The sequence below is a fragment of the Centruroides vittatus genome, unplaced genomic scaffold, assembly GCF_030686945.1.
Source record: "Centruroides vittatus isolate TY-2023 unplaced genomic scaffold, ASM3068694v2 contig_452, whole genome shotgun sequence".
In the NCBI taxonomy this organism is placed as follows: domain Eukaryota; kingdom Metazoa; phylum Arthropoda; class Arachnida; order Scorpiones; family Buthidae; genus Centruroides; species Centruroides vittatus.
In genome coordinates, this window is record NW_027122248.1 from 2,672,888 (window position 1) to 2,684,433 (window position 11,546).

At 42.1% G+C, this 11,546-nt stretch overlaps 1 protein-coding gene across 1 annotated transcript; it reads right to left on the bottom strand.

Moving 5' to 3' along the window:
* Positions 1 to 7,226: 7,226 nt before the first annotated feature.
* Positions 7,227 to 10,363, bottom strand: LOC136977216 (forkhead box protein fkh-2-like). The gene has a single exon (XM_067272683.1). It carries the CDS (start codon positions 10,290 to 10,292, stop codon positions 9,099 to 9,101), a length of 1,194 nt encoding a protein of 397 aa, XP_067128784.1. The 5' UTR covers positions 10,293 to 10,363; the 3' UTR covers positions 7,227 to 9,098.
* Positions 10,364 to 11,546: the final 1,183 nt, after the last annotated feature.

Genomic DNA, 11,546 nt, shown 5'->3' on the forward strand with positions numbered 1-11,546 from the left:
CATCCGAAGTTTCGAAGATTAGGCCATATTTTTCTCTTCGCGCGACCGTCGGTAGAGTTTAGCCACGTAGTAGTAGAGATAGAGGAGCGCTCGTTTTGCAGAGGGTTGCACTAGCGGGACAATTATTGGCGGGTTAATTGACGAATGGGTCCTTCCCCTCTCCGGAGAATCAATTACCGGCTTGTTTCCGTTATCGATCTCCAGAGGGCAGCGAGTGACCGGGCCCGGGGCGATGCGCATCTCGCCGTCTCCCATAGCCTCGAATGCCTTCGTCGTGTCCATTAAACGCCTGGTTAGCGACGCGCCGCGGGGACGACACACGCTACATCTGCTCTGGGTTGTTATGCTGGGCGCAATGGGGCATGGCCGCCTGCGGGCTGGCTTCTCCTCTCGTTATCTCCCACATCCCACGGATCCCCGGGGACCCACGCTCCCTATCAATACAACGGATGTAAAACTTGGATGTAAGCTAGACCCGGCAACTTTTTTCTTTTTTTTTTCCTCTTCCTTTTCTTCTTTTTAACGTGGACCAGGGGAATTATCCAAGAAAAATGTCAACAGATGCTACCGATAATCCGAATCGAAATGGGGAGCTTCGGACTAAAGAAAGTGAAACACTTACCCTACGATAACATTGAGTATTACGAGAAGGAAGTATTATTGTGTGTGTGTGTGTGTTCGATATTAAATAATAGACACGCTTAATGCTACTTACCAACCCGAAAAACATCATTAAGGATGATTGAAAACTCCAAGGAGGGAGGCGAATATGATCTTAAGGACGTGGAACGATTTGATTTTTATAAATAAATTAAAAAATTATTGTAATTTTGGCATAAATTTCGAAAAACAGCGTGGGTTTATTACTTAAAATCTTTCTTTAAATCCGTTAATGTCGCGTAGTGTAATTGGTATCGTTACAACCCCCCAATAAAGCTGTGTTTGTCTAGCATTACTGATTACGTTAAATTAACTAAAGGCTCCCTGTTATCGGATAATCCTGGAAAAAATAATAATAATCGAAAGAAAAAATGTAAAGCATTTCAGACCGTAGACTGTACTGATGTGGTTCATTTGTACAGTTTAACTGTTTTTCCTCAAAAAGAAGAGAGATTGACAGTTGATGTAGCGGATCTTTCTTCTTGTGGAAAGAACCCTCTATCTGTCACGAACGGAACGTGACGTGGCTAAGTAAATAAATAAGGGGGCGAATGGGCCAAATAGTGTGCACTTAAGATGCTTCGGTAGATCCACACATCGACGGTGTTTACCTCCAGCTACAGACTGTAACTTAAGCTCAGTTACTCGTATTACATCTCTCCACCAATCGGACAAGTGACTAATTTCTATGTAAATCCCCAAACCTCCTCGTCTTTCCCATATCTCCGGCAGATGGTGATAAGCTGGCAGGAAACTGTTTCTTTAGACTTGACTTGAAAAAGCTTCCTTGCAGAAAACGGATGTGTGCTACTTAATCCGCTACAGGCGCGCATTTAGTTAAGAAAAGCTTCTGTCCTACACCAACATGTTTGTTTAGAAAGCTTCTAATCTATTTATACCAAAGATCGATAATACCCTCTTCTTCTTCTTCTTCTCTCACCGCCACCTTCTTAATTACGTATTGAGATAGAAACTGGCCTTCTCTATCTTTTTCTGTTGCTCTCCCGAATCACCGAATCCGTGCTCCTTCCAGTCAATTTAGAGTCTGCTTACGAAATAAAATTTATGCAAATGTAAGAGAGGGAAAGAAAGTGGTTGTAAGTAGAAAGAAGAGCTCCTATCTAAAGTATTTATATTCTGGGAATTTTTACAGGGTATGAAATTTACGCTTCGACCCATTATTTGCGCGCTAAGGCCTAAATTTAAATTATAATTTGTGTAAAATTAGATTCGATGTTAAATTAGTAACCTAAAGTTCCACTACAAGGACTTTAGGGATGCAATTATTGCATTATGTAATACATTTTAGAGCTTCTCTTCGATTTTTTTACGTCATTTATATTAAATATTACTAATTGAATATTCGCACAGATCAAAAATAATCATCGATTTTCGATTCTTTTCTCCTTGTAATTGTCGGAGATAAATAGATATAAATGAGATGTAAAGCGCTGACAAATAATGATTCAATCCACGCAAAGGTAGAGTACATTTGCATTGACCTCGTCCATAAAAAGGGAGAAGAAATCTGATGAAAATAATCCTTTTTAATATTTACAGCCGGAAATACTAAGGTGACAAGCAAACAATTGCATCATCTGCCGAACAAGAGCTACGGTTACTCCAAACAAACTCGTTTTATGTCCAGCATAAACAGTCTATAATGCGACTTCTTTATACGGGAAGGAATAAAAAAAAATTTTTTTTTGAGTACCTCTGACTCTTTTGCTGTCGGAATAACACGATTTACAGCCATCAACCAGTTTCTCGATCACTCTTCTGTCAGTCGGGTGTGTAAACCGCCTTTTCCTCATCTCTTTCCACTACAAACAGACAACTTACAATGTCCAGATAAGAAGTTCTTTCTTGGTTCGTTGAACTTCTTCTTCCAAGGACTCTTCCTCTAGTATTTTGTAAATTTTTTCTTCTCCTAGATTTACGCAAAGTGCGTAGATTGCTCTACACTTAAATCCAAAGTCTCATAGAGATACGTCTTCTTACACCAATAAAGAGCGGGGTTTAAAGTAACAAGTAGAGCAGCGCTAAGCCATGCATGATAACTGGAGTTTTCATTAATAAATCACGTCCGGCGGGACTAATGTCGATGAGAATTGGGAGTATTTAATGGATATTCCGCATTCGCATCCAAGTCAAGGTGATGTAGAAGTTAGTTGCTGGAGATAAATACAGCTTGCACACCAGAAAGACGTTTATAACAGTAATCGGTGTAACACGGTACTGTACACAAACCCATTTGTCTTGCCACTCAACAACAAAACAATTCATTTAAACCCATTAAATTGCCATGGATTTTCTGGTAAAGTGCTAACGACTCCATGTCCAGAAATGATGTGGAAGAGGTGGAGACGGCACCTCGCCCCATAAAGACTGAAGAGAATTGTGTTTCGTCTCATTACCGGTTTAATAACAGGAGAGAAGCAACGTGCAACTCGACTGGCTTTAATTACAAGAAATGCTTGCCTCTTCCTGGAGGAAACCGCTAAAAATATCCCATAGAAAGAATTGTTTCTTATATATCTGCGTCGCATTCTCTTATAAAACGATACACGACATAAAAGAACGGATACACGATTAAAGACCATTGAAAAAATTGTCGGATTTGCGTGTTTACCACGAGATATTTTGCTATTATTAGACAAAACTGACTCTCCCAGTTCACGTTTACAATTATTGCAAGAAGCAATCCAATCCCGCGTGCGTTTACGAAATTTAAGTAGCCCGTCACGTTCTCAAATTCGCAAAATTTGCCCGTGCACGTCATAAAACTGGATCAGAGTGTCCTCTTTCGACCTACTTGTTTCTCATTTGCTTATTATAACACGATAGTAAAATTAGAGACGGCTAAATTGTTTACGTAAGACAAGCTTTTCTCCTCCCAATTAATAACCTCCGGATGTGGTAGAACGTATACCACTGCACAACCCTCGAAAACAGTAAAACGTCACGCTATATGTATACACCGCTAGAGAATGCAGAAATTATCCGGTTTTATAACCCATAAAGTGGGGGAATAATTGTCGCAACGGCCTTAACTCGCGGTTTTATGCCCCGAGCTGTCGTATAACCCGCAGTGGAGCGCGCAAGGAACGAGTGGCGCTTTGGAAGCATTCGATTAGAAAAAGGTACAAATGGCGAAACAAGTGACAAGTAAAGCTAACGAGGCGATAAATACTAAGTCGAGCACGGGTCTAGAACGGAGAGAGTCCCAAAAATGAGCGGAAGTTGTCTGAAGTGAGCGGATGCGATACAACCCTTTGAGTGGGCATGAAAGGAGGCAAGGTTTCTCACGAGGCAACGAGCCACAGGTGCCGACCGAAACCGTTACTTTATAAATCAGAAGTTGGCAGACCCTGGACGTATAAATCAGGAGGTGTAAGAGGACGGCTTCGAAAATCGGTCAGGTGTGAGGTCAGTCATTGTCAGTCACCAGATGCGGTTGCGGTGCCAAGTGCGGACGACAATGACGCTATCCTCGCTACAACTTCCGGCAATAATTTCTTTGGCCGATGGCGAATCGTATTGTGACTTCACCATAATGCAGGTATTTAACCCTCAAAAGCTTATCGCCACTGCGACCTGTCGCTTAAAATGTCGAACAGTGCGTTTTAATAAAGTGCTACTACCCCCAGTTCGGGTCTGGTTATCGCTACTCCATCGTCTAGCTGGGTCTTGAGTAAAGAATCCTGCAAAGAGCGGACAATAGAAGAGTAGATCCACTTTCTGCAACCCAAAGAATAGAGCCAGTTTGGGAAATATATTGCCTATATAAGCTTGAATATAAGAGGGATGCCCGGGATTTCCGCACGAAACGATGAACTTTGGCAGAGGTGTCGAGGCCGAGTCATTTTAATTACCGAGAAGAGATTTCGACCAAAGAAGATTAAACCACAAAAGTCGAAAGATTAAGCCAGAATGGAGATGTCAAAGTGAAACAGTATGTGGCCAAATGGCGCAAAACTGGTTCTGCCATTGAAAAGTCACGCCGCTGTCCTTTTAATTAGATTCTATAGAAATAAATAGCTTTTAAGTAACTATCGAGTAGTCGCAGACGGCTTTAAAGTTTACTCATTCTTTTCCGTTTCCACCTATTATCGGCAACAATTTTATATACTACACCGCACAACGACTTCCAGTACAGGATCAATAAATGTATTTCAAGTCCTTTATGCTAAAATATAAGTAATAAAACTAGTCATAGAGATTTCAGATCGGTTGCGGGATAACTAGCAGAAAGAAGTAGACTTTGCTTCTTATATTTCGCTGCACAGACCAGCAAGAAAGCGGTCAGTCAATACGGCAGGAAATAATCAAATAATAGATGTATAAACCCACTTGAAAACTAAGCAAAAGTATTTAAATACTAAACATTTAAAGTTTTCAAAGGGATTTTTCAAAAAATCCAACTCGTTTCGTGCTGAAATTCCTAACAAAAATGATTATTTTATCGAACTAGGAATCGAGATAAAAGCAATCTGCAGCAGTTAAGGTGGTTAGATTTCGGTCTGCCACAATCACAAGTTGATAAAAAGAAGATTAGCGACACGTTAGAAGAAGATCGAAAGTAACTGCTACAGAATAAATGCAAAAAAGTGACGTAAAGAAACCTAACAATTAAGAAATAGGCCTGCGTAGATTCCAAACTTAGCGTAACAATCTCAAGCCTCCAATCGTAGAATTGCTACTTTCCAAGGATAATTACCGTCAAGCCCTTTAATGTCTTAGCGTAACTAATGTAATTAAACACGCACAAGCCTTAGTATCTAACGAAGTAACACTAGAAACAGTACGAAATATGTAAATAAATTTTAAAATTTTCGCCTATTTCTAATCGCGATTTTTTGTTAATTGGTCTGTCTGTCCGGTCTTTAGTAACATATCTATCAATAGGCCTGCGGAAAGTTATGATTAAATTGATTTTTGTTTGAGGTATTGCACCACACAATGAACGTTTGCTACTCTCTTACAGTTCAAATAATATTGGTAATTTACAGTCTCTTTAAAGGGCCGTATCCTCCACACAAGAAACGGTAATTTTAAGTATTAAGCAATTAAACTAAAAACAAAATATTAAAGAATATGCACGATTAAATAAGACAGGAAAGTACAGTAGCAACTCGTGGTAAGAGGGAAAGGAGAAGATGAATTCTGAAGGGCCTACAGGCCCGTCTAACTTCTAAATCTATATTTGAATTAGAGAAAAGTATTTAAGGATAGCTTTTGTGGCCATTAAATATTATATGAGAAGCATAATCTTGTTTTTTTTTTCTTCTTTTTTTGTTGTTGTTCTCGTTTGTACTTTGTTATGACGAGTCCCTTTACTCGTTTCTTTCTAATATGATTTATGAACGTCGGGCCCATTCGACCTCCCAACGGGCCCGAAAATCCATAAATTACGTTAAGTAGAACAGGATATGGGATTTCTATTGCAGCATTTTGGGCACACGTTCGGGTACAGACGAGCAGAGAAGGAGAAAATATAGTCTATACATAAATTTTTTTATGCCTTTATAAAATCAACTTTATTCTGTGAGCCTTATTCTGTAGGCCTTACATAGATACGAGTTTTACATACTTTACAAATCTTAAGGTATTAGATTCTTACGAATTTGATAGAGAAGCGGAAGACGGATCCGAAACAGACATTTACTATGAAAACAATGATTTTGACAGAAGAAAATCAAAGATTTCTACTGTTTTATTGTTGTATCCGGTTTGGGTATTTACCGGTAGAAGAAACAGGATATTTTTAACCGGAACCGACGTATTTAATAAACAAAATGTAGTGTTTCCCCAGGAGTCATAAAAAGTGAGGCATAAACAAGAACAATGGGCCGAGAAGACTGATGACAGGCCAAACAACTGACACGTGACCCTGCACAGTCGTATATTTTGGCTTTGCGTCACTAAATCAGATCCGAGAGGACAATGGCGTTGCGTTCCACGCCTCGGCCTCCTCACACCTAATACTGAGAATTAGTAAATGCCAGCACGTGTCGCTCGGATTAGCCTACGTGCCGCGCCTACGCTTGTCCAGGCTTTTAATTAGCCAACGTCCAATAAACTGTATCGAAAGTGTTGGACGTCCACAATTTTTACCCCATTTTCTACCATTGTTTGCTCGTAAATCTGATATTTTGATCCCGTTGAACGATTAAATTGCCAAGCAAACAATCCTCCGAAGGAAAATAAAGTAAAATATGTTACTTTAATCCATTAAACCAGCCTGCAAAATTCATTTACAAGATCGAATCCATCGCGTGATGCAAATCAGAATTACATAATATCGTAATTGTATCGAATTAATTTTATAACAACGTAAGAGATGCCAGTTAAATTGACTAGAACTTCCTGATTTCCACCATAATTGACGTAAGAACTCTCGCTGAAGATTCCAAACTTCCATTTTTCGGCAAGGAAATCCACACATAAAGTGTATTGGTGGGTTACTGAGAATCTAACGGAAGCGAAGTAAATTTTTTTTTCTAACTACAATTAATTTCTTTTTTTAAAAAAAGAAAAAGAAAGGAAAGTTTGAATAAGATCTTAATGGAAAAATCGGGGATCCGTTTGAATATACGGCTCGGGAGAGTTCATCATTTATGTAGAGAGATCGTGTCCGGAAAAGTGGCGGGGATACGCATTCCCATTGCCCACAAAATGGGTGGAAAATCAGCCAGAATTGCCATTATGGTTAACAAGAGTCGGATGGTGAAATTTCGCGCACCTTGAAACGGTGAACGCGTGCACAATGGCGAAATTTTCCAAATGATAATTACGCACAAAGAGATAATGACAACGATATCAGAAAGCGGCTTGAGAAAGGAAGAAGTGATACATTTTCCTGACACGTCAATGGGCCCGACTCGAGTGGAGTGGGTGTGTTGTACAATCGCTACAAGAGTATGGTTGTATTACAATGCAGCCACAATGAGGACTTGACGGATTCGTCCACTAGCGTTTTCCCACGTAGAGAAGCGGCGCAGCCAGTGATCGATGGTGCTTTTGTGACGCGTGCAGCAGCCAGCCATGGCACCCTCTTTCCCAAAATTACGCTCTAATACCGAATCATCCGACTCCTAATTTTTCTGCACCACCAAATGCAGCACCTGCCCCTCTCCACGCAACTCTTATACAAGTCGAGTTAGATCCGGTTCCTCTTCAAAATTTCGCTTATAGGAGAACGGTGAAGCTTTAAAACGATTATTAAACTGAAGTGAGTCAAGTCCCCGTGCTTTTCTTATAATATTTGATACTGTGTGGATGATAGATAAGTAAATAAGGACGAGAGCTACTTGTTGATGATGAGCTTTCATCCAATGATGTTATTGAAATAATTATCTCCGAAAGGAATTAATGCCAACCTCCTAATCCTATTTAATATCTACAACGTCTCCTCTCCTAAATTAAATCGTATTTACGCCCCTTATCACGTCAATTTTTCTACTAGAAAACCATCATTTTCTGCATTGTTTAAAGCCGTAAAATCTTTCAAATTTAATATTTAAAATTTTCAGGTTTTAAAGTCCCTTTCACGCGTCTTAATTTAAATATAAAACTAAAGGGCTAACACGAGCCAAAAACGGGAGTCGTGTTTGAACCGTGCACAAGAACCAGACAAGTTTTATGCATAAATGATATTTAATATATTAAATCTGACACACTCAAGCCAACATTACACGAGATAAGAACCCGCACATGCGGGCCAGGTGTCAAAATATTTTTTTTTTTCCTTTCTTATTACTGCTTCCTATTCCATTACAATACAGTTTATAAATTATTTTAAAAGAAAATTTAAAAAAAATTGCAATAACTGTTTTCTCTCTCTGTCTCACTGTAATTTAGTTGGGATCCAAATTTAGCCCATCATCCGCACCCGAAATTACTAACGGGGTTGCTTTTTCGGACTAAATTTCGAGTTTAGAAAGAACCCGGATGGTGTCAGTTGTAAGCGAGAAGGTCTGGAATGGACCTAAAGATTTTCGGCTGGGAGTTTTTGGCTTCTGTTTATGGCTACTTTAGTAAATAGAAACTCGTGGTAAATTCGGGGCTAAAGTTGGCATCTAGACTAAGAATGAAATTACTCGGAGGAAGAGTCGAAAGAATCTATTCTAAATGTGAGATAAAGACTAGAAAAATTTGAATGTCTTAGAAATTAAAACGCGAAGGAAGCTGTGGTCCTGCTGGCGAGCGAGGTGCAGTCGATCGTTTAGCGACCGACGGTGCGACTTATAGGCCTACCTGGTACTGTACAGACTATGACTATATGTAATATATGGTACAGGACGGTATGTTAGCTATACACACAACAAATCTGTACACAAGAGACACTTACAGAGTTTAAGGGGAAGCCCTGGCACGACTGTTCATAGCAGGGACCCGAAGTCCTGTTTGACAGGCGACTTAAGCTCGCTCCTTCCTCAGCTCTGCTTGGACAGGATGGGAATAGGCTTGTAGATTGTAGTGGACTCCGTTGGCGACGACGAAGTTGGATTGCCGGGTTCGGGCGACACGGTGGTCACGTGCTGAGATCGAAGGGCCGGATGCAGATCGTACACACCAGGGGATACCAGCGACGACAACAAGTAGTTGCAGGACGCCAGACCGGTGCATGTGGGAGCGAAAGTGGTACAGTTCCCGTTGGTGCAGGCCAAACCCAGTCCCGACCAAAGGTTAGGGGTCATTTGACCTCCGCACCCTTCTCTGCTGCCTAGTAAACAGTCAACGGTGAAACCTTGCACGGGACCGGGTTTGGAAAGAGAAACTCCGGCGTACGATACGGGATACTTGAAAGAGAGTGCTGCGGGTGGCAGGGCACCGTAAGGACCTAAGGGCCATCCCAGAGCGGCCGCTTTGTCCCCCGGAGAGGGGTGGAAGCCGGCCGAGAGAGAGCCTGGAAAGACGGAGGCTCCCGCTACAGTCCTCTTGAAGGCTGCCAGGCGGCTTCTGGAGGCTGCCGTGGATCTCCTCCGCAGCTTTCCAGTTGTGCCACCGATAAAGACGTCGTCGCTGCTGGGATCCAGCATCCAGTAGTTGCCTTTTCCCGGATCGTCGTAATGTCTAGGAACCTTGACGAAACACTTGTTGAGGCTGAGATTGTGCCGAATGGAATTCTGCCATCCTTGCTTGTTCTCTCGATAATAAGGAAAGTTCTTCATGATAAACTCGTAGATCCCGTTTAGAGTCAGTCTTTTCTCGGGGCTCTGACGGATAGCCATCATGATTAGAGCGTTGTAACTAAAAGGTGGTTTCTCGTATTTGGTAGATTTTTTCGAATTGTTGCATTCCTCCTGGTTCTTCCCTTTATCTAACTCTTTAGACACCGTACACTGTTTAGGTTTATCTTCCTCGTTCTTGTCTGTTTTACAGTCCGTGCGGCTGATAGGATATCCCGTTTTGCCCCCCGCGTTCTCGTTTTTGATGCTAGCACAAGGGGCAGATTTGGTGCTGAGATCGTGCGGTAAGTCTCCGGTCCTATCGGGCGGAGAATGCGAAGGGGGATTGGCGGCCCATCTCTCACCCCCGCCTTGGTCCTCGGCCATAATGCTACTGATGGTGAAGGAGGTTCGACGAGGAGCCATGTGGACGCGGTCCATCCCGTCGATCTTCACCATCCCGGTTCTCGTGACGGAAGCCAGATCGGCTGAGTGAGCGGAGCGTGGAAGACCGACTCGCACCTCCGCGCTCTTCCTGTTAAATAGGCTTCTTGCCAACTTCCTTCCCGAGCTGCCGGCTAATCTGCCAGTGTGTAGCAACCACCCAATGGGATTGCCGGTCGCCGAGTGGCTACGCCTCCCGGCTTAATTCGCGTTAGTGATAGTCCAATCAGGAGGGAGTCGATGGGCACGCCATCCGTTAGCGCAGTCGATGGCAACGCGCCGCGTCGTGTTTACCGGATTTCTGTTTGTGTTTTCTGATCGACTCGGCTCCGCCCGTCGCCAGGTAAGTCCCCTTTCCCCGTCGGGTCGGAGGTCACCGCTTCTAACTGTTGACACTGACTGAACCGGGGCATTGTCTGTCTGACAGAAAACCTGCCACAACTCTCACTCGCCGTTATCCCGTCGATGCTATCTGCTACCACTCGTCTTATCTGCCTTTTTTCCGCCTTTAAAATCCACATTTCTAGCATTATTGTCAAACGGGGCCTCCAACGATATTCTGGAATGCTCCACGTCTAGCCGTTAATTTCTACAGCCCCATCACCTTTAGAAATCTGAACTCTTCTAACTTCCGACATATTTTATACTGGATGTTGAAAGCTGTGTTTTTAGCAATTAAGAATGGCTCGAATTCAAAGGGTCTCTGCGATGCCATTTTTTAAAAATCAAAGTACGAGGTAAAGGCTTCGAGCCTAGGCCTGCCATAGAAGATCCTATTGAAAGACGGCATTAGAAAGATTGTAAATGTTGTCACCACATTAAATATTGTTTGGGAGAAATGGACAACGAGGTTATAGCCCCGGAGGTGGATTGGGGATGGCGCTCATCCTTGACAGCGCGGTCTGGAGAGCGGAAACTCAAATCATAACATAATGGCTGCACAGATAAGGAAGTTTAACATTGTTTAAATTGAGGAAGACGGATGTAATTGCTGGTAATAGCGTTCGGCTGAAACTCGCTTTCATTTTAATAAATTCACTGAACTCTCAGTGAATTGTCCTGTCTGGTTGTCGCGTTGCTAAGCGACGTCCGGCTGAACATTCTGTAGAAAACCACCCGATACTCGCCCATTACAGCTTTTCCCCTTCCTCTTTAAACCCTCTTTTCCTTTATTACTCATAAATATTTAATATTTCTTCCTATTCTTAAGCTTCCACTTCTTGCTTTCTTCATAAAAGACCAAAGAGCGTATAGGAACATCCATTCCGT

Excerpts from the sequence above, each read along its gene's own strand:
- LOC136977216 (XM_067272683.1), bottom strand. The coding sequence starts at position 10,292 with ATGGTGAAGATCGACGGGATGGACCGCGTCCACATGGCTCCTCGTCGA.